We start from the raw sequence: 23,944 nt of genomic DNA on the forward strand, positions 1-23,944 counted from the left end.
AGAGGTCTACACACATTACAGACAGTGCTGGGCAGGAGACACTGGAGAGAATATCCCAGGGACCAGTAGAGGTTCCTGATCCAGCATGGACTGGTATCAGTGGATAGCTCTGTCCCTCAGTGAGAGGAGGGGAAAAACACAGAGCAGCCATGGAGAGTGGGATCATGTCACCTCATCTTGGGGTAGACAGAGTCATCACAGTAGAGGCTTGGTAACCACTGCCCAATGACATGACCTTGGACCTGTGTGAGTGCATGAGATTGCCTCCTAGCACTCTCTAGGGCAGCCTGGGGGAATTGGCATGGCACCTTCCATTAAGAGTCTGGACAAGCAAAAGGAGCCATGACCCAGTATAAGAAGAACAATAAAAAATATTTGGCCATTGCCCAAGGTTTCACGATCTGGGAAGACCAGCAGGCTGAGCTCCCAAGCAACTTGGCTTGGATGGTGCCTAGAACATTGACCTGGAAGTGAGGAAGACCTGAGATTGACTCCTGCCAATGTTGTTGCCTTCCTCTCATGGGCACAGCCACAAGCAAGCTTTAGAGGAGCAGCTCAGAGGGATTTTGCTCTGAGTGACTCATGACTGTCAAACTAACTTGTTTTTCATGGATCATGTGACCTCAGGCTCCCTCCTTGGCTGCTGAGTGCTTTTGGACACACATACACATGCACACATACATACACACACATACACACACAAACATATACAAAACTCACAGTAACCTAGAGTTGAAGTTTTGGGGACTGTCTGCATTCTCCTCCTCCAAGATGGTGGCAGGGTCTGGAAGTTGTCTGTTTGTTTCCTACAGGTCGATCCTGTACGGCATGGTATATGAGAAGCCAAAACTTAGCCCTGGACTCAAGGGGAAGAGCGTACAAGTTGGTGGTGAGTATGTGACCAAGTTCCTTATAATGAGCGACCAAAGTGTTCACTGAGGCTTCTCAACCTTCAGCCTGCAGATGCTGTTTGGGAATTGACTTGTCTATGGAGGGAACCCCACTTGAAGCACTAAAGTCAACCATCTGGCCCATGGTCCCAAACAGGCAGCCTGCATGGGCTGTGTTGTCCCTTCTGCAGAGGATGCTCTTTTTCCCTCCCATTGTCATAACCAATTGTCCTGAAAGAAGGTTCCACTCATGGGGGGGGGGGGGGGCGGTCCTAGATAGATCAGTCCACATTCTAGGGACTGCCACAGGGTGTGTCAGAACTTGTCCAAACTCATCCCAAAACCTGTATATAGCCTCAAGGCATCCCTACCTTTGGGGTAGGAGGTCTCTATTTAATGAGCCATTTTTATTTCTGGTCCAGGAAGTGGCAGGGTGAGCAGTGAAGGTTGAAGACCCTACACACATCCACTCTCATCCCCACACACACACACACACACACATACACACACACACACATAACATGCACATAGCCTCACACTCACACTTTTACAATAGACATTAACACACACATACTCCTCCCCATGCACACTAATGTTCATTTATACACAATCTCATTCACTCTCATGTACATATCCCCACATACTTATACACAAATACGATTGTGATACTACTATGTGTGATGAGCCTCTCTTAAATCCTCCTAGGCTAGAGTTTCCTCTGCAGTTCCTGGGTATTTCTGGGCTGGAGGGGATGGATGATTGAAAGAAGAGCTTCTGGGAAAGTCCTTCCTAGGACCCACCTGCACTGGCCATGCCTTTAGGGTTGCTGCCTCTGTCCCCATCCCTGGGCTGCTCCTTGGGGACTTGCTGTTGGGGGGAGAGGGGGAGATGGATACCTTCTTTGTTTTCTTCTCTTCAGGCCAGTGCAAGGTCTACCGTGTCCGCAAAGACCCCACCACCATTTCCCAAATGCTGAAAAACATTGCCCACTTTAGAGAGGACCTCAATCACTTTCTGTCTGATGAAACACCAGAGGTAAAGCACTTTTCTTCCTCCTCCAGCCCAAGGAGATTCAAGGTCCCCTCTTGGTTCCCTCTGCCCCACTTCTAGTGCTCAGCTGCTGTCTCTGCCTTCCCCAGACAGCCCTTTTCAGCTCTGGCTCCCCTTCCTTCTCCTGTCATAGCCTTCAGACCTTCACTTCTTGGCCAAGGGAGCAGAAGGCCAGGTTGGAGTCCAGGTCCAGCCACAGGGACCTTTGGGCAAGTAGAAGGAGTCTGGGAAAGAAAGGACCAAGTTCACTCCAGACATGGGCAATGGCTTTCTGAAGAGGCCAGAGCAAATGCCAAAACCTGGGGGAGAGGGAAAGAAGAGGAGGAGCCCAACAATGAGAATGGCCCAATAACAGGATCTCATGGTTCCAAGGCGGAGAGGGCAGATGCAGATGAGAAATGGGGGGATCCTCAGCATGACTGCTTCAGGGGCTGGGAAGGAAAGAAGGAAGAAAGAAGGGAGACATGGAATGGAGGAAGAGCCAGACATAAAGGCAGAGATTAGGGCAGAGAGGTGCCTGGCCAAGGTGGGGGGGGGGGACTAGAAAGGTGCAACTAGCAGAATCTCACTTCAGCAGGACTGACAGAACCAGAGAGAGAAGGCAGCAGAACAGGGGCTGCCAGTGACAGGTGGCAGACCCAGGTGAGTGAGGATCAGGTCTGCCTCTGCTCCTGGGCCCCTGGGTCTGATGTGAGCATAGAGCTGCAAGACCTGGGCTGCAGGGTCTTCCTGGGTAAAGAAGAACAGAAAGAGGTCTAAGATGACCCAAGCTAAGGCCAAGGGTTGGGTGAAGGTGGAGAACAGGTCAGAGGAAAAGGCAAGGAAGTTATCTGCCTTCCTTCTTCTGGGATCCTGAGCCTGGCCCTGCCCACAACCACCAGGACCACTCCCCAAAAGGCCTTGCCAAGGCTCCTGGGTCAGGCTGTTGAGCCCCTGGTCCTGCAGAGAAGGGGGCATCCCTATGTTTAGGTTCCCTAGGGCAACCTCAAGGAATTCAGCCTCTCACTTGATTCAGAGCCTGCCTGCAATGGACCTGGAGAGCAGGGACATGGTTACATTATCCCAGGACCATATGGATGACATGGGTTAGCCTGCTTAGGGCTGGGATGGGGATGGGGATGGCTAGAGTTCCCCAGGGCCCTTCAGCCAAGGACAGGGGCATAAGCTCACCCCCTTGGACAAGGGCAAGAGTCTGTTTCTATTGCTCTGGAGTTCATTTTTCCAAGTCCAGACCTTCTTGGTCATCTCATTTATTTCTAAGATAGTCCATGAGAAGGTGAAGTCATCCCTACAATTGTAGGGCCCCGGACAGCCATCCTCTCCTGTGCCCCCGGGTTGGAAGCCTAGGAGACAGTGGGAATGCCTGAGACTTGGTGGTTAGGTCGGCAACCCTCTGGCCCTGCAGGGCCCCATAACCTGGGATGATTTTCCCAGAATGGGCCCCAGGATGCTACCAGAGCCCCTAAGTACTCCAGTCAGCAAGTTTCCTGACCTAGTTACCTTGTAGTCAGTCCCAAAAGGCAGGGGCTGACGTAGAGGCGTAAGGGAAGGAACCAAGGCAGACTCATCCCCTCCCCTGGCTACCTCTGTCACAATACTCAGACTTTGGGTAACTTCATGGCAGGGGTATGAGTCCTGACTGGTAAGGCAGACAAAAGTGGGGTTCCTGGGAGTGCTGCAGTCACCAGCATTCTGGGGCCCATGTGGATTTGATCAGATCACTGTGGAAATGCCAATAAAATACCATTGCCTTGGACCCAACAGGATCTTCCTGATTCTGTGACTCCAGAAGAAGAAAAGCTATCCCAGAAATTCAATGACATTTCAAAATCTTTGGAGGATTATCTGAAGCCAGTATTTGTAACCATCCATCATTGGGATGCCAGGTACCACATGGGAATCATTTGCCTTCACCAAACAAATACACTTTTCCTTAAAGGAACTTGCCAGAAGCTTCCAGAGGTTATCTCAATGCCACCAAAAAGCCTGAGACATGTTACCTTTAGCCTAGGGAGTAGTATCCCAAAGTCTGGTTTACTAAGCTTGTGAAACTTCTCTCAAAATTCAATGGTCATGGGCAGCTAGGTGGCCAGTGATAGAGCACAGGTCCTGGAAATCAGGAGGACCTGCATTCAAATCTAGCCTCAAACACTTAATACTTGCCTACCTGTGTGACCTTGGGCAAATCATTAAACCTCATTGTCACAAATACATAAATAAACAAACAAACAAATAAAATCAATGATCTTCCATTGTTGGTGAACTGGGCCCATTGTGCTCAAAAACAATTTGGATTTTGGAAAATTTTTGACCCCTTTGCAAGGCCTCTACCCCAAGGAAACCAAAGAGATGCAACATACCATAAATACTAAATATTCATGTGTTGCCCAAGAAAAGGTTCCCCTAGAGACAAGGTAATACAGTGGAAAGAACCCTACCTCTTGAGTCAGAGTCTCTGATAAAATAAAGGGATTGAACTAGATACCTAAAGTCCATTGGAGCACTCAAGCTTTGGTCCTGTGTTTAAAAGATAATTAACAAATTGTGGGACAGACTCGTAATTGGTTGCAATTTTTCCATAAGAAATGACAGCTAGGAAGTATTCAAAAAATTAATTAAATGGAAGGCTATAAACCTAACTCACAATTTTAAATGTGAATGGATCATATAATCCAATAAAATGAAAAAGGAGAACAACACATTGGATAAGGGGAGAAAAACCCTACGATTTGTTGCTTACAAGAAACGCATTTAAAAATAAAAACGTGCACAAAATAAAAATAAGATGGAGAAAAATGTATACTTCATCAAATGAATCAAAGCAGCAAAAATTGTAACCATGCAATCTGATAAAGCAAAAAGAGATACTCCCCTCTTCCACATGGGCCTCCAGTATAGTCCCCCCCATATTCTGAGCCTAGGGTGTGAAGTCTTCCATTACCAATGATCCTTCAACAGACAGGTACTAAACTGTTGCTTGTTCTTTAGTGAGAATTTTCAAAGAAAGTTTTCCTTGCCTAAAGCATGTCATCAAAATGTGCTTTGGATCCTAGATCCCAGGCAGAAGGAGGAAAAAAGATGAAAGAGAAGGACCAGAAGCCTCCCTCAGTGAAAGAAAAGGAACAGAAGTCTCCTTCAATGAAAGACAAGGACCAGAAGCCTCCCTTAATAATTACACCAGGTAAGGTTGGCAGTGGGAGGATGGGGGGAGAGGACACTCTTCACCTGTGTGTGGTCAGGTGGTCAAGCAGTGTACCCTCTCTCCCAGACCACTGGGAGACTCAGTGGTCTCTTTCTCTGGCTGCTTGCTGGTTCCTTTCTGCCCTCTGAGAATGAAAAGGGCACCTCTGTCCTGGTGCAGATAACCTCCCCTGTCAGGGCTCCCTAAAGGATTGACCAAGATTTATCTTTCAATTCAAGGGGTCTGGTATAAAGTGGGTGGATTGTAAGAAGGGTTCTAGAGAAAGAGGACTAGAGACTGGTGAGACTGCCTAGAACTGGGGGTAAATGACCTTCAGTAGGAAGAAGGGAGCAGAGGTGAAGAGTTGGGTGTTCCCCATGCCCCCCCCCCCAGTTCAAGGCATCTTGAAAAGCCATAGAAATTCAGGAAGAAAATCCATCTGGGTCTGGAGAGTGATGAGAATCTGAGGGATGCACGCAAAGCATTGGTTGTTGCTGTGGCTCTTTGTTGTTATGACTGTTATTTAGTCATTTGTCAGTCATCACCTCATGACCCCATTTGGGGTTTTTTTGGCCAAGTTACTGAACTGATTAGCCATTTCCTTCTCTAGCTTGGTTTATAAAAATAAGGCCAACAGAGTTAAGAAACTTGCCCTAGGTCACAGAGTTAGTAAAAGTCTGAGGATAGATTGGAACTCAGCAAGATGGCAATTCCTATCCACTGTCACCACCTAGCTTTTCTAGTCTAAAGCAGCAGAGAGGGAAGAAGAGAAGGGTTTCAGGAAGTTCCCTAAGTGGCTTGCTGCTTTGGTGTCTCAGTCTGTGCTGCAAACTGAAGGGTATTTGATGTTCTCCCTGCTTCTGGTTTCATTCTTTCACTGATTCAAAGGTGAGCTTCCTCAAGGATCTAACTGAGATGGTGTTTTCTCAGAATTCTCAAGTCATCCAGTGGACATGGCTGAGTATCTGATCCTCATCGTGGACCGGATGCTCATGGAGATGCCCTTGGAATTGGCCGTGGGCTTTGAGAATGAGAACATCACCTCTGTATCAAGAGAATTCTCTCTACAGATGCTGGCCAATCACCTACAGAAAGATGAACCAGGTTAGTAGAAGCCCTTGGTCCAGTCATCCCATTGGTGTTCAAGGGAGGGCAGCTATCAAGCAAGGTAAAAGGTCTTCAGCCTTAAGCCAACCACACCTCTCTGAGCTTCTGTTTTCTTCATGTGGAAACTAAAGGGCAGAAATCTTTCCATGTCCAGCTTCACCATCCTACGTGTACAATCAAGTCTCAGTTTCATCACCGATAAAAGGCAGATGTTGGTCTTATTGACCTTTAATGTTTTCTATATTTTCAGAAAGGGAAAAGGAATATTTGGCAACCCATAGGCTAGTGATCTTGACTAGAGGAGGCGTTGTCAGTTAGGAGACTGGACAACAAAAAATATACCAGGCATGAGGTGCCAGGTACTAAAGATACAAAAATTACAAAAAAAACTGCCCCTCCTGGCATCAAGAAGTTCACAGTTTAATGTGGCGAGACAAGAGGGCTAGATGTGGATGGATGGATGAATGGATGGATAGATGATGGAAGGAAAGGGGAAAGAGAAGGGAAAGGGAAAAGGAAGGAGGGGAAAAGGAAAAGGAAATGAAAGGGAAAAGGAATGGGGAGGGCAAGGGAGGGGAAAGGGAAAGGAGAGGGGAAGGGGAAAGGAAAAAGGAAAGGAAAAAAGAATGGAAAGAGGAAAAGAAAAGGAAAAAGGAGTGGAAAAGAAAAGGAATGAAGAAAGGAAAAAGAGGAAAAGAAAAAAGGAAAGGAGGAGAAATAAAAAGAAAAAAGGAAAGGAAAAAGTAATGGAAAGGTAAAAAAGGAAAGGAGAAATGAAAAAGAAAATGGAAAGGAAAGGAAAAGAAAGGAAAAAGGAAAGGATGATGATGATAATAATAATAATAATAATAATAATAATAATAATAATAATTAGAAAGCATACCAAAACTTATGGAATGCAGCAAAAGTATTAAGAAAATTTATATTTTAAATGCTTCCATTAATAAAGCAGAGAAGATAAATTAGATATATAATTTTTAAAAAATATTAAATAACAGTGGTAAAAATGGTCATCTTTGTTTCATTCTGATCTTCTTGAGAAAGCTTCTAACTTATTCCCATTACAAATTGTTAGAATGGGCAATGAAGAAGTAAAGGTATCTCTTTCTGAAGATGATATGATTTACTTGGAAAATCCTAGAAATTCAACTGAAAAATTAATTGAAGCAACAATTTTAGCAAAGTAGAAGGATATTAAATAAATCCATATAAATCATCAGCACATCTACATCACTAGTAAAGTCCTTCAAGAAAAGATATTGAGATGTTTCGTCTAAAATAAACAAAGACGATATAAAATTCCTAAAAGTATGCCCGTCCTAACAAACCTGTGAGCATAATCATAAAATACTTTTTATACAAATAAACTCAGATTTAAATAATTGGAGAAATGTTATCTATTTTTAGGAAGAACAAATATAAGAAAAAAAATATGACATTCCCACCTAATTTGATCTATATATTTGATGCCATTTCAATTAAACTACCAAAAACTTATTTTGAGCTAGGAAAAAATAATAAAATTATTTGGAAGGCCAGAAGGTCAAGAATGTCAAAAGAATTAATGAAAAAATAGAGAGGAAAGAGGTTCTAGCAGTACTAGATCTTAAACAATATAATAAAGTGGTAATTATCACAATTATCTAGTACTGACTCTGAAATTAGTAGAACAGGGTAGACATACAATAGAGTGATAAATAATTATGGTAACCTTATGTTTGATAAACACTAGTTTTGGGGATAAGAATTTGGTAATAATTGCTGGGAAAGATGTAAAGTAGTCTGGCAGAATCTAGGTATAGACCAATATCTTTTTTTAAATTTAATATTCTATTTTCTCCAGTTACATGTAAAAGAAATTTTAATTTATTGATTTATTACAAATTTCCTGAAAAGAGAATTTTTACATTCATTTGTTAAATTTCATTTCTAAATTATCTCCTTCCTTTCCCTGTTCCCACCTCTTGACCATTACATAAACAATTTTACCTTTCCCCCCATAACCATTGCATAAGCAATTTGATATAGATTATGTATGTGCAAATAAGTGTTCTCTGAAGTTAATAGCATTTTCCATCATGAATCCTTTGGACTTATCTAAGATACTTATTTTAGATAATCATATTGCTGAGAAGAGTTGATATTCATGGTTGATCATCTCACAATGTAACTGTTACTGTGTACAATGTTCTGGTTCTGTTCACTTTGCATCAGTTTATGTGAGTTTTCCAGTATTTTTCTGAAATTCACCTGCTTGTCATTTCTTATAGCATAATAGTATTCCATTATATTCATATACCACAATTTGTTCAGCTATTCTCCAATCAGTAGGCATTCTCTCAATATTTAGTTCTTTGTCAAACCAAAAAGAGATGCTATAAATATTTTTGTACATGTGGGCCCTTCTCCCGTTTTTTATGATTTCTTTGGGATACAGACCTAGAAGTGGTATTTTTGGGTCAAAGGGTTTGCTCAACTTGATTGTCCTTTGGCCATAGATCCAAATTGCTCTCAAGAATGGTTGAAATATGGTCTAAGCCCTAAACTCTATCAACAGTGCATTAATGTCCTAATCTTTCCAAATCCTCTACAACATTTATCATTTTCCTTTTCTGTCAATTTGATAAAGGTGAAGTGGTAACATGGAATTATTTTAATTTACATTCCTCTAATTAATAGTGATCTAGAGCATTTATTTCATAGGATGCACAGTGTGTTTAGAGACCAGTATCTCTAGTGTGAACTCTTTTCCACTTTTGGTGTCCAACTTAGCCATCTAATTCTCACCTCTGACTCCAAGAATCTGTAGCATGCAAAATGGTTACACCTCAGTAAACCATTTTGTCATGTGATCTAAACCAGTTTGGAGTTAACTGTCTAGTCTCAAATCCATAAGAGAGTTAAAGGTTTCTACTCCAAGTAGATAAAGACTTCCCCTGGTAGAATGGGCAGAAAATAACAATTTATTCCAATGGTCAAAAAGCCAGCTGAAGTGTAGAGTGCTTAGAGCTTGCAAGGATTAGTCATCAAAGATCCCAACATCATCCACTGAATCTTGAGACATTACAAGACTCTGTCTTGTCACTAGAATGTGAAGAGTCTGGAAACAAGAGTAAGACTAATGACTTCATGCAGCTCTGCCTCACTTAAATCCAATTTATGAAAGAACCAAAAGACATCACCCATACCATTTTATCATTTTTACCTTCCTCAGTCTTGTGGTGACAGGAAGTGATGAAGCAGGAGGTGCAGATACACTGTTTGCCATAGACACAGCCCTGCACATAAGTGACTCAGGTCATAGGACTGCCTTCTCACTGGAAGCAGGCAATGGGATCAGAAGCCACCTGGGGATCTGAGCAGTCTAAACATCATATTGTTCACTTCCTGATGTTAGGTAAGGGGCTAGGAAAGGCACCCTCAAATTGTCTGCTTAAGCAACCCTGATTACTGTGGCAGGTAGGGATCCTATCCTATGGTCTAAACGTGCAAAAAAATGAAAAAAACTTTTGCAAAGATGATTCCAACTCTGTTTATACACGGAATGTGCTCACACTCAAAGACAATACAGAATCTAGTTGAATTGGAAGATGAACAATTCTTGTTTTAAGAGAACTCAGCAGGTATTCAATCCAAATAGCAATTATGAGTGACACAGGCTGGCAAATGAAAGCCAACTTATTGAAGTCAGAGCTGGATACACAATGAAGAGGAGTGTCTGAAGGTGGTGTAGGCTTTGCAATCAAAACTAATATAGGGGTGGCTAGGTGGCATAGTGGATAAAGCACCGGCCTTGGAGTCAGGAGTACCTGGGTTCAAATCTGGTCTCAGACACTTAATAATTACCTAGCTGTGTGGCCTTGGGCAAGCCACTTAACCCCATTTGCCTTGAAAAAACATTAAAAAAAAACCTAATATAGTCATGCCTACCAAAAAGAATGAATGACAGGCTCATGACAGTGCAATCACCACTTGCCGGAAAATGATCCCATGCTACCATCACCAGGGCATTTGCTCCCACCATGATGAACCCTGGAGATACTTCTCATCAATATACCAAAAAAGACAAGCTTATCATTCTAGATGACTTTCATGCTAAAGTAGACTCAGACTGCTAGACATAATAGGGAGTTCTTGGGAGGAATGGAATTGGAAACTAATAGAAATGGTCACTTACAACTGAAGACTTATATATCTTATGACCTCTTATCACCAACACTGTCTTCTGCTTACCTAAATGCTATAAAATTTTGTGGATACACCCTCACATAAAACATTGGCATATGTGATTATAAGAAGGGAGCCTGGATGTGAGAGTGACAAAGGCAATGTTTGCAAAGTGCTGGACTGATCCACAGACTTATTATTTCAAAGCTAAATATTCTCATTCAACAAAATTGGTGACCCCAAGACAAAAAAAAATGCCTTACAGAATAATGTAAACAGACTAGAGCACTTCTCTGAGTGGAAATAATTTGTTACATACTTGGAGGGAAAGTTGAGCCAACAGATAGTTGGCAATAGTGGAACAGAAAAGTAGGCAATTTTCAAAGATTTGGTCATCTATATTAAAATACATATCAAGAATGGTTTGATGAAAATGATGAAAGTAAAACTTGAGAACTCTATAGTATTTACCAACTGCATAGTTCATTCATCTTTCAGAAGACAGTGCTTAATTCCATTAAAAGTAAAGTACAAGCAAAACTTGGAGATGCAGGATTCTTGACTCAGTAAGAAGGAAGGTGAAATTCAATTTTATGTGATAGTAACAAACCAAAGCGATTCTATAATGACCTGAAGGCTATTTATAGGCCAAAGACTTCTGGTGCATCTTCACTACTCAGTGCTGATTGAGTCACATTGATTAATGATAAGAACATAATCCTAAAGAAGCTGATCTGAACATTTCCATAGTATTCTCAAAAAACTGCCATCAATCAATGCTGAAGTCATTGACCTTTTATATTAGTTTAAAGTCAATCTCTTACTAGGTGAAGTTCCAACTGAGGAAGAGGTTTTGAATATCTAAAGATTGCTTTCATGGGGCAAAGCACCTTGTGTTGATCTTATTCTAACTGAGATTTACAAGTTAGGGGGACCATTTCTCATACAAAAACTGACTGAAATTTTCAAGGTTACATAAAGGTAAAGGAAAAGATTGGTCTGAGACAATCTCAACGGATCTCTCTCTTAGTCTTTACTGACAAGAATTAGATGGGGAAGAATAATTGATAGTTTACTCTTATTGGGAATGAGTCAAAAGATATATATATATATATATATATATATATATATATATAAACTTAGACATATTGCACATAAAATGTAAACACACATGTTTGTGTGTGTACATGCATGTATAGGTATAAAACCTTTTAAATTCAAAAAGAAATGAGGAGATAAGGAGAGTACTGAGAGGGTTAAGGGAATAGGATAGGGGAGTACATCTAGGGGTGTATAGATCAATGGAGAGGAGATGTAGAAGGGTGCATGAGGGAGGGAAGGTATTTGAGGATGTTAAGATTCAGGAACAGGAGATGGAAGCTGAGGAAAAGAGTAAGGAGGGATTGTTGCTTTTAGGAAATAATTATAAAACTGAGAGAGAGACACAAACCAAATCTAGATATATCTATGGCTATGTATGTTTCTGTGTCTATTCTGTGAGTAGGTGGGCATATGAATATGTACCTTTATCTGGATATATGGTATATGTATGTATAAGAAGGTGCATGTATGAATAGTTGGTTAGTTCTTGTCCTTGATTATCAAAGAAGATCAAAATGACATCTCTATGTTAGAGATGTGATTGTGGCCAATCAGACTGATCTGAGTTTGGGATGCTCTGCCACAGGTCAGGCACAGAGAATACATGTGAACACCAGGGATGGTTACCCTAAATTATTGAGATAATCATCTGATTTCTGATGGTTTTGTTATTTATGTATTCAATTATGTTGCTAATTTTCTGAGTATTTTGAACTATTTCTGGCATAAATCTTACCTGTTCATAATGAATGAATGTTGTGATATATTGCTCTAACCTTCTTGCTAGTATTTTATTTAGAATTTTTGCATTAATATTCATTATGGAAATCAGTCTGTAGTTTTCTTTATCTGTTTGAGCTCTTCCTGGTTTGGGCATCAGTACCATATTTGTGTCATAAAAGGTATTTGGAAAAGTTCCTTCTTTGTCCATTTTTCCAAATAGATTATATAGTATTGAAATTGTCTTTTAAATGTTGGGCAGAATTCACATGTGAACCCATCTGATCCTAGGATTTTATTCTTATGGGATTCATTTATGAATTGTCTGCTTTCTTTTTCTAAAATGAGTGGTTTAATCTGGATAATTAATATTTTTGAAAATATTCATCAGTTTTGCTTAGATTGTCAATTTTTTGACATATTTGGGCAAAACATTTGCTAATGATTGCTTTAATTTCTTTGGTGGTGAATTCATGCTTTTCATTTTTGATACTAGAAATCTGGTTTTTCATAAAGCTCCTCCTAATTTGTTTTAGTAGCTCAATGACGTCCTTTCAATTTTATAAATCTCACCTTTAGTGTTCAAAATTTCCAATTGTGGTATTTTTAAATTTATCTTTTTCTAGTTTTTTTTTTAGTTCCAAGTTCAATTCATCGATCTGCTCTTTATTTTGTTGATGCAATAATTTAATATGTAATTTTCTCCCTACGTGCTGTTTTGGCCCTATCCCATAAATTTGGTTATGTTGTCACATTGTTGTCATTCACTTTAATGAAATCATTGATTTGTTCTTTGACCTATTTACTCTTGAGGATTTAATTATTTAATTTAATTAATCTAATTTAATTATCTGTCTTTTCACTGACTTTTATTGAATGTAATTTGTATTGCATGATTTTCTGGAAAAATATGCATTTAGTATTTCTGCCTTTCTACATTTGGCTTTGAGGCTTGTATGCAGTGGGTGCTATGTACCACTGAAAAAAGGGTATTTTCTTTTCATTCCGCATTCACTTTTCTCCACAGGGGTCTATCATCAAGATTCTATTCACCTCCTTAACTTCTTTCTTGTTGATTTGGTGTTTAGCTTCACTAGTATAGTTTTGCTGTCTATTTCCTCTTGTAGGAACCTGGATGCTATATCCCTTGGTATATTTATGTTTAGTATTAAAATTGTCTATGGTCCCTTTTAGCCAGATGTAGCTTCCTTCCTTATCTCTTTAATTGGCTCTATTTTTTGCTTTTTTTTTATCTGACATCAGGATTCCTACTCCAGCTTTTTTTTTCCCTTCAGCTAAAACATCTTAGATTCTGTTCCACCTCTTTATTTTCACTTAGTATATCTCTCTGCTACCTGTGTGTTTCTTGTAAAAACATAGCTCTGGACTGTAGGTTTTAATCCACTCTGCTTCTATTTTATGAGAGAGTTCACCCCATTCACATTCAGAGTTATGATTTCCCTCCAGCCTATTTTTTCTCCTGTTTATCTCTTTCTTCTTTTTTTTTTAGTTTTTTTTTTTTTTGTAAGGCAATGAGGTTAAGTGGCTTGCCCAAGGCCACACAGCTAGGTCATTATTAAGTGTCTGAGGCCGGATTTGAACTCAGGTACTACTGACTCCAGGGCCAATGCTTTTATCTACTGTGCCACCTAGCTGCCCCATCTTTCTCTCTTCTCTCTTTCCTTTCCTATTCACTAGTGTTTTGCCTCTGAAAACCACCTCCTACTAGCTTCTCCCCCCTTCCGCCAGCCACCTCATTCCTTTTATTCAAATTCCTCACCCTCTATTTCTCTGTAGAATAAGATAGATTTCTATACTCAACTGGTTGTCTATGTTACTCCCTTTTTTAACCAATTCCAATGAGAGTAAGATGTAAGTGATGCCCACCATTTACCCCTTCCCTCTTTTCCTCCCCTGTAATAGATCTTTCATGCCTCTTCCTATTACCTCTGCCTTCTGTTTTCAGTGTAACCCTCTTTTTCAAAATTAATCTGAACATTTTTGAAAGTTTGTTTGGAGTTCCAAATTCTCTCCCTACCTTGTTTAATTGAGAAGACAACCAATTTGATATAAGTTATATAGGTGTAGGTATGGGAAACTTTGCCAACTTAGTCATGTAAAAGAAAATACAGACAAAACAAAACAACAAAAACAAAGAAAAGGTATGCTTTGACCTGAATTCAGACTCTATAGGTTCTTTCTCTGGAAGTGGATAGCATTTTTTCACCATAATATAGACAAATAAATTATACTATTTACTGAGTTAAGATAAAAATGGATAGATGACAGATATAAATGGAGATATCATAAGTAAATTAGAATATGGAACATATTATCTATCAGACTTCTGAATAGGAGAATTCATGAATAAATAGCAGATAGAGAACAATGTAGTTATAAAATGGGTAATTTTTATTATATTAAATTAATAAAGGATGTACAAATAAAACCAATGTAGGTAAGATTAGAAGGAAAGCAGAAATTGGGGGGGGGGATCTCAGATAAAGGTCTCATATCTCAAATATATAGAGAACCAATCAAATCCAAAAGAATGTGAGTCATTACCCAACTCCCCAGTGGTCAAAGGATATATACAGGCAGTTTTTAAAAGAAGAAATCAAAGCTATCTCTGGTCAGGTCAAAAAATACTCTAAATCATCATTGATTAGAGAAATACAAATTAAAACAGTTTGAGATACTATCTCACACTTACTAGCTTGGCTAAAATAATGAAGAGGGAAAGTGACAAGTGTTGGGAGGAACTGTGGAAAAATTGAGACACTAATACCCTATTCTGGAAAGCAATCTGTAGTTATGCCAAAAGAGTTATAAAACTGTATATGTCCTTTGATCCAGGATATCACTGTTAGGTCTGTTTCCAAGAGGATCAGGAAAAAATAAAAGAACCTACATGTTCCTAACTATTTATAGCAGCATTCAAAAAACTGGAAAGGAAGATGCCCATCAACTGAAGAATGCCTGAAGAAATTGTTGCATGTGACAGGGATGGAAGAGTGCTGTGCTATAAGAAGTAATGAGCAGATTAATTTTAGAACAACCTGGAAAGACTTGCATGACCAGGTGCAAAGTTCAGTGAACAGAACTTTGTACACAATAACACAAAAGTGTTCAAAGAGTAACTAGGAGTGAATAAGCTATTCTCAGTAAAATGAACATTAAAATCAACTACATAAGAACTGTGAAGGAAGATGCTATCCACCTCCAGAGAAAACCCAGCTATATGGAAGTCTACATCAGCTCTTTCTCTGGAGGTGAATATAAATCTTTATCAAAGCTTGGTCTTCTCTAGTGCAGGGTTGGGAGGGAGGGAAGGAAAGAACTTAGGAGAAAGGTTGAAAAAGGAAAGATAAGCATTTAATCAGTGCAGGCACTTTGTATTACATGCTGGGATAGAAAGAAATGCAAACCACAATCCAATGGGGAAACCACATGCATAATGGCATAAAATAAAACGTAGACTGGATAAATCAGCCCTAATCAGCAAAGGGGTAGCTGAGTGGTGTAGTTGTTAGAGAACTGGTTGTGGAGCCAGGAAGACCCCATGCTTTCAGTTCAAATGTGGCCTCAGAAACTGAGACCTTAGATAGCTCACTTCACCCTGTTTGTTTCAGTTTTTTCCATATGTAAAACGAACTGGAAAAGAAAATGGCAAATACCTTTACTAAGTATTTTTGCCAAGTAAATCAGAAAATGGGGTCACAAAGAGTTGGACATGGCTGAAAATCAATGGGAAAACCTTATCCTCTGTGGAGACTGGGCAAGATTCCTCGTGGAAGGGTTGTTTTAGCCAAGGTAAGGAAAAGGACAAGCATCCCTGGCACAGGAGACAGCCAGTGCTCTGAGTCATGTCCTTGGGATTTGGTGTGTCCGCCTTCTCCTGGTGATTACTGAAAGAGGCATATTAGGATCATCAAGGGAGTGGTGGACTTTGAAGATAGACTTGAGTTCAAATTCTGCTTCCAGTGCTCACTAACTCTGTTTCTGAGCCTTAGCGTCTTCCTCTGTAAAGTGGGAACAATGATGGAGGTGTCGTTGGGCTGGTGAGGTTGGAATGAGAATCAGGTTGTTGTTGAAGGCAGCTCAGAACAGTGATCTGAGGCAAGAGAAGCTGAATTTGAATTTAACCTCAGACCCTTAGTGCTGTGTGACTCTGAGTAAGTCCTTTCACCTCTGCCTGCCTTAGTTTCTTCATCCATAAAATGGAGATAACATTAGCATCCAAAGCACCTATTTTTCAAGGTGGTTCTGAGCACCCCGGCAATCCTAGATGATATTCATTTGGGAAGCCAGCAGGCTCTACGTCTAAGCTTGGAGACTAGCTAGGAGCCTCTGGTGGGAAAGGGTTCCAGGAAGCAGTTAGCCCAGGTGAGGGGAACCTCAGACTGTATAACGCAGCCATTAACTCTCATCATCCATGGATTAAATGATCTGTTTAGCTGATAGTGGAGCCTTGAGTTGTGTGCCAGCTAGGGTCCCACAGATGGAGCTGCCATCTCTAAAGATGAATATCAGTAGTGCTTATGTCCATCTCCCCAAAAATCTGGTCAGTGACTTAGAGGGACTAGCCATGAAGGATCTTGTTGGAAAAGCCAATGGGCAAATCTGCTCTGAATAATTAGGACAACCAAAGGATGTTCTCCAATGAAAATCCATCTCTTTAGCCATTCCCCTCCCCATTCCTTCTGCCAGAGAAAAAAAGAACATGGGCCTTTGGAAATAGAGAATCTGGTAGGTTAGTCATCAAAAGCGTTATTTACATGGGTATTGGTGGCTGTGGAGAATGTCCTGCTTTATCTTTTGTCTCAGTATAGTCATTTTTGTTGTGGTTCTGTCCTTCCTCACTCATCATGACCCTGTGGACCATAGCATACCATACTTTCCACAGGGTTTTCTTGGCAGAGATGCTAGGGGGGTTGTACTTTTCTTCTTCAGAGGATTAAGGCAAACAAAAGTTGAGTGACTTGCCCAGGGTTGGAGGACAAATTTGAACTCAGATCTTCCTGACTCCAGACTGAGTACTCCATCCCCTGCACCATCTAGTTCTCCCTGGAAAAAGTCATACTTGTTCTTCATTACAGTAAAAATGTACTAAGAGATCCCAGAAAATGATCAATGTCAGAAATTGCAGGTGGTAGTAAAGGGAAGTGTGACTATCTCTCCAACCTCAGATACAATAGAGTCACTGAGGAAGCTGGGCAACCTAGGCATTGATGCAGTCATTAATGATGAGTGATATGAGTTAGAAATGGCAGTAAAAACAATAAGGCATAGAAGAATGGAAGCTCCTGAGGGCAAGGCCAGCTTGGGCCCCTGACCCTTACAAATTGTCCCACCTTGTACTTGAGGGCCTGGTTTCCCCAAAATTATTGGAGATGTGGAGCATGGCCAGCCCCTTTGCTGATAAGGCCCAAACCCAAGTCCATTGATTCCCTGGCCCAATGTGGTTTCCTGGCAACCACAAGTGATCAGAAGCAATAGGCTTCTTTCATTTTGAATGAAGAGATTGAATGATTCATCCGAAAGACCTACTGAACTGACTGGCCCCGTAGGGGAGATCTGAGGTTGGATGGACTACAGAAGGGATTATTGGTTAGACAGGAGCTGGACCAATGATCTATTCACCTGGTCAGGATAGCCAACAGGTAGGGCCCCTGACAGTCCTGCAACCTGTTACCTGAAGTATTCAGCACATAGACCTTCAGTCCAGAACTGCCTGACCTCCCTCCCAGAATTCCTGAGAGACTGGGGGAGGGAAAGAAGGAGGCCTCAGGCCAGAGCTGGGAAGAGTAGAATAGCCTGACCTGAGTATAGCCTTCCCGGTTGTACTAATTGATGTACATAGGGAAGCAATGGAATCGCAAAGAGCAGATTGTTACCACCAAAGGAAATGTTTGGGTCTACTTTATCCCAGGGGCCTAGTTTCAGAGCTGACCTTGGAGATTGTTCCAGATCAAATAACTGATGAACTAAAGGGGCCGAGACCCCAACCCCTCCCCAGGGTCCCATAGCCAGAGATGACATTCCTGGCTTGGGGTCTCTCCAATGAGAGAAATTGGAGCTGAGCAAATGGTGGCATTCCATGGAGTCTGATGTTCTTTATTGAGTAGATGTCTGGAAGCAAAGCAGGCCCTCCCTCAGGTTACCCCAATGGGGCATGGGGTGAATCAGAAAATAATTTGATGTGCCTGACCCCAGAGACAGAATCAGGAGTGATGGCAGTGGGGGAGGAGACAGGAAAACAGATGGAACCCAGCACCAAGAGACCCTCCATAAATAGCAGAGTTGCCCCTAGTGGCCCAGACTGCCTCAGGGATCCCCCATCCCTGGGCTTTTTCAGGCCCAGCCTGTATGACCACTTATCAGAGGCTGTCCTAAAGAGGCTTCTTGGGGGGGGGGGGTGCTAGATGGCTCAATGGATAGAGCACAGCCCTGGAGTCAGGAGTATCTGAGTTCAAATCCGACTTCAGACACTTAATAATTACCTAGCTGTGTGGCCTTGGGCAAGTCACTTAACCCCATTTGACTTGCAAAAAAAAAACCTAAAAAAAAAAAGAGGCTCCTTCAAACTCTTGGTAAAGTCAGTGGCTGCCATCTCTTGACCAGTCTTTGCAAACTTTGCCCACAGCTTCCTTGCATACCTGAGAGGAAATGCCAAGCCCTCTCCCTCCCCATCCCTCCAACTTGTCCATTCAGGAGATGCCACATTGTTCCAAACTTATGACCTTTCATCATTTGCTTCTTTGGTAGAAATTTCCAAGAAAGAAGTTAAAAATAGCAAAGAAGGCAAACAGAAAAGTCAAAAATCCGGCAAGAGGGTAAGGAACATGGGGCTCCAGGGACTGGAGGAGGGTGACACATGAGCCTGTGGGGAGGGCTTCAGGGAAGAAGGACCCACAGCTGCTGTTGTGCTGTCTCTCCTTGGCCTTGGCAGTGCCAGGCAGGAGAAAGACCTCAGGCCAGCACTTTCCAAGGTGCTGAACAGAGACTGCTGGACCTCCATTGACCCTGGGCTGGAACATGACCTGAAAGAATGAGCAGACATCATTTGGGAAAGTTTGAGGAAACAGAGGTTGTTAGGGCACCAGGCTGGCACATCTCCACCTCAAAAGTACCAGGATTGTGGCGAGCCAGGTAGAAGAAGAAGCCCTCAACGCTTCTGGAGCACGTGGCCTCTTTTCAGTTCAAAGGTCTTAGGAGAGGGCTCTCTGGAGGAGATTCTTGGCCTCCAATGCTGAACTTTCTGACCTGGAAATGAGTCCTCCCAATACCCAGCACCCTCTTCTTTTTTTCCACTGATTTTCCTGGCTTAGAAAGTACCTATTTGGGCCTGACTGGGGAATCTTTTTTCCTGCCAAGGGTCATTTGGATATTTATAACCTCATTTGCCTGCTATATTTGATCAAACAATTAATTCACCCCTAAAATGTTCCTAGATTTATTGAATTTTGAGTCCTGTCTGCAGTTGCCATGGCAGTGCCAGACCAAATGGCCCACTGACCAGACATCCCCACCCCAGTCTAAGGATTCAAGGTGGCCCAACAACTTTGAAATGCCTCTCTTTCTTCATCCCTAAGACACCTTTCCCTCTCCCACAGATAATCAAGGAATGAAACCTCGGAGAGGCTCATAGGCCAAGTCTAGGAGACAGAGTAATGGTCTCCCCCTCTGCTTCCTCCCCCTTTGTGGCATTGCAAGTATAGAGAAGCCAGTCCGAGCCTAAAGGGCCTTGAGCCAATGGAACAAATGGTCAATCCTGCCATCTTTGGACTTTGTGTCTGAGTGGGCAATCCCATTCAGAAACTTGGCCTTTGACCACTTGCTCATTTTTCTGGTCCTAAAAATAAGAACCTTCTTTCCTGAGAAACTGAAAGGAACCCAGTGCAGTTTCCTCCTGCAGTTTTAACTCAGAACATGGGTCCAGTGGATGATAATTCAGCTTGTTCCAATCCTGCTGCCCAGCACGAGAGCAGAGAATGCCCTGGTATTCCGGGGGCTAGGCAGCAGGAAGCACCTAATTAATGTTCTGTGTAACCGACAGCCCTTCTCTCATTATTTCAGTTAAGCCGGATCTTGCCATCTAACTGTATTCCTGTGGAGTCAAGCAACTTTAAATGTATCCTTTGGCCACGTTGCCCACTGCTCAGAGACCTTCATCCTTGCAACCATTGCTTTTCTTAACTGGATACCCCAGATGTCGTGGACCCATTTGAGGAAGCAACGTCAAGCCCAGGTAAACAAATCAATTCATGTCTTTTGTTCTTACTGGTTCAGTCTACATATTTTGCAAACCATGTTAGGGCTTAGACCCATGAAAGTGAGTGAGATGAAAAAAAGACAAAGGAGAGATGGACACAGGGACAACTGAGAAGGATGGAACAGACTAAGAGAGGTAGGAGAGACAGACACAAAGTCTAAGAAAGGAGAGATTCAGACAAAGAAGAAAGAGAAAGACAGTAGAGATATAAGACAGATTCCATTACAAAGGAGGGAGGGAGAGAGAAAAGGAGAAAGGCAGAGAATGAGAGAGAATCTCATAAAAATAGACCTGAGAGTTCAGGTACCAGTCTGATGGCATGATAGCCTAGAGATTGAAACACTGAGTCATGAGCAGTGATGGCATCATGGTCTTGGCCCAAGGTTATGCTCATATTGACCCTGTGAAATGAATGAATATTTAAAAAGAGCCTGCCAGGTGGCACAGTAGATAGAGGATTGACCTTGGAGTGAAGAGGATGGGAGTTCAAATCCAGCCTCAGATATTTGACATTTACTAGCTATGTGACCTTGGGTAAATCACATAACCCCTGATTGCCTCATATCCAAGGCCATCTCTAGTCATCCTGATCCATATCTGGCCCCTGGACCTAGATGGCTCTGGAGGAAAAAGTGAGGCCAGTGACTTAGCCCAGCCCTTCTCACTCAAATCCAATTCATGTGCTTTTCATGGCATCACCTCCCTAATGCCGTGGTCTCCTTCAAGAATGAAGGGCAAGCATCATCATCATCATTATCAGAATGGGTAGTGATACTCACTAGGCCTTGGAGGTCACAGAATCTGAGTGAGGATCTGAGATATGAGGCCCGTTGTGGTTTCAGAGCCAAACCCCAGGCCTGTGTCAGGCCTGCCCCAGAGTAATGACAGCTGAACTGCCTTCTGCCAGCTGAATCAAGCTGGCTCCCAATGCCAGGGCAGGCTCAGACAGGAGATGTGTATAAGGAATCTCTCAATCCCAAAGCCAGGTCAGGAAGCCAAGGTGCGGGCTTGGTTTGAAATGTCAGTTCCCCCATTTCAAAAACCTCTGGCAGGTCCTTGAATCATCCTTTGAGTGATTACTTGGCATCACTTAAGCAAATTAAAGAGGCCTCATTTCTTACTGGTGTGTCCTTGATAAATGGTGGGCAGATTGACAGGTTTTATCAACATTTGACAAATTATCTGTAGCCTGAGATTGATGAAGGTAGAGAGGAGCATGCCGGACAGTCTGTCCTCAGCCTCTCCTATAGGCAATGGCACTGAGTGATGGAGAGGGAGATGAATGACTCCACAGTGGAAATTAAAACCTTGAGGTGGCCTTTCAGCTGGCAAGACCAGAGGCGAAGTGTTGGGCAGCCCAAGGCTAATGGCTCAGTTGCTGTTGAGTCATTTTTCAGTCTTGTCTGAATCTTCATGGCCCCAAGTGGGCTTTTCTTGACAAAAATACTGGGGTGATTTGCTATTTCCTTCTTCGGCTCATTTTACATATAGGGAAACTGAGGAAAACAGGATGCAGTGACTTGTGCAGGATCACACAGCTAGTAAGTAGCTGAGGCCAGATTTAAACTCACAAGGATGAATCCAATCCTGGTGCTCTATCCACTTCATCAACCAGCTGCCCTGGTCAAGACTTGACTTCTTGGGCACAGGGGACTTGAGCTCTGTCTGTGGAAACAAACCAGAAATTTCCCTCTGACTTGAGTTCTCTCTGAGCAGGGTTGTTTTTCAGAATCAAAACAGAGAATGCAGGGAGGGGAGAAGTCATGTCATCTAAGGCCAAAGGGTTTGGGTTCAAATTCCCCTCTTCCACCTACTTCCCCTTTGTAGACCTCAGTGAGTGACCTGGACAATCCTCAAGGTCCCTCCCAGCTCCATTTCCTGGGACCAGTCCTCTAAATCATTTGAGCTTCATCATTTCTGTGACCCAAGGCAGCAAAAGCCTTGAGTGGAGCCCCTCCCCAACCCACCTCCTTGTCCTGATTTCCCATCAGTCCCTTTCATGGCCACCCTGGGCTGCTTTCTGCTCCCCAAATCCTCAAGTCTGTTCATTTTGCTCACACTGCTTCCCACATCAAAAATGCATACCAGGGGCAACTAGGTGGCGCAGTGGATAAAGCACCAGCCCTGGAGTCAGGAGTACCTGAATTCAAATCTGGCCTCAGATACTTAATAATGACCTAGCTGTGTGGCCTTGGGCAAATACACTTAACCCCATTGCCTTGCAAAAACCTAAAAAAATGCATCCTAGAAACCTTATCTCCCTTCAAATATCAACCGAGCTACCCCCTCCTGAATCAAACCTGTTGAGCACCTGCTAAGTATTGATCAACACCAAGGGACTGGGGGTACCTTCCACAAGGGGGACAATCCTGGAAGCCTCACAGAGGGTCCCCGTCAGTAGTCCCTAGTCAGAGGGACTTGGATTTCTTAGGGAGCATCTCAGATCACCTAACCTGGAGATGCCCTACTTCTGGAAGATCAAGTGTAGGGTGGGGTGCCTCTGGGTTAAGTGCCCTAAGGCCCCCACAAATTGTGGGGAGAAGAGGGAAAGCAGCCTCAAATTAGAAGAGTAAAATGAAAAGATGCCGCAGAGGCATTGAAATGAGTGTTGGTGCCAAGGAATGGAGACCCGCTCAAAGAGCAAGCCTAAAGCCAGAGGACATTGCTGGGGGGGGGGCAGTTCAGCAGACCAGGGGGCTATCCCCCTGCGTCCCCTCTGGAGGCACCATGGCAGGATCACCCCATAACCTTTCAGAGTCACTCTGGAACCTCAGCAGGAGTGAAGCCAAACCCAGAGGCTTCAAACCACGTGGTGGAAGACTGGAAGAAACCAGGACAAATGTCCTCCTCTGATCAAAATCTCATTGCAGAATCCACCTCTCCTATCCTCAAAACCCGTGAGATTCTGGACAAATACCGTGACTCCCATACTAGCCGATGGACTGGATTTCTGGGAAGCAAGAACTTTCTGAGGTTTGTGACTTGGGGGCTCCTTTTGTTGTTTGTCTGAAGAGTGAATTGTGTCGGTGCTGAATAAACAGAACCAACTCTGGGCAGAGAAAGGGAGGCCACATTCCTAGGTCAGGAAGAAGGGGGAGGGGTGTCCTGCCCTGGCACCCGGTCCTGGGGTTACCTGATCGAGGAGGGGAGGCAGCCTGGATGTCCATCTGGTCACTGGTGGAATCTGCTCCTCCTGGGAACTGAGACTGCTGGAAGGAAAAGGCGGGGTCAGCTTACCAGAGTTACCCGCTTGACCATCCCTGCTTCTTTGGGGACCACAGCACCCAGGCAGAGACTCCTCAGGCCAGCCCAGTCTTCTCTCTGTGCATCAAAGACCACCCCAGAGGATCAGGGCTCCTCTATTGGTCCCCCTCCCTTTTTCCTCCATCAATGTCTCAGTGTAGGGCCTCCGCAGCTATTGCCTGAGTGGGATTGAGGCTGGTGGGGTGCTGC

General features: G+C 42.8%; 1 protein-coding gene across 1 annotated transcript in view; it reads left to right on the forward strand.

The window, feature by feature from the left end:
• The window catches only part of CFAP46 (cilia and flagella associated protein 46), a 128,937-nt gene that overhangs the window by 99,193 nt on the left and 5,800 nt on the right, over window positions 1-23,944 (forward strand). The window contains 9 exon segments of the mRNA XM_074232114.1: window positions 813-889; window positions 1,810-1,925; window positions 3,705-3,826; window positions 4,994-5,121; window positions 6,052-6,225; window positions 18,985-19,052; window positions 20,296-20,350; window positions 20,429-20,467; window positions 23,362-23,464. Coding sequence (XP_074088215.1) covers window positions 813-889; window positions 1,810-1,925; window positions 3,705-3,826; window positions 4,994-5,121; window positions 6,052-6,225; window positions 18,985-19,052; window positions 20,296-20,350; window positions 20,429-20,467; window positions 23,362-23,464 — 882 coding nt within the window.

The sequence above is a fragment of the Macrotis lagotis genome, chromosome 4 (genome assembly GCF_037893015.1).
Source record: "Macrotis lagotis isolate mMagLag1 chromosome 4, bilby.v1.9.chrom.fasta, whole genome shotgun sequence".
Classification (NCBI taxonomy): domain Eukaryota; kingdom Metazoa; phylum Chordata; class Mammalia; order Peramelemorphia; family Peramelidae; genus Macrotis; species Macrotis lagotis.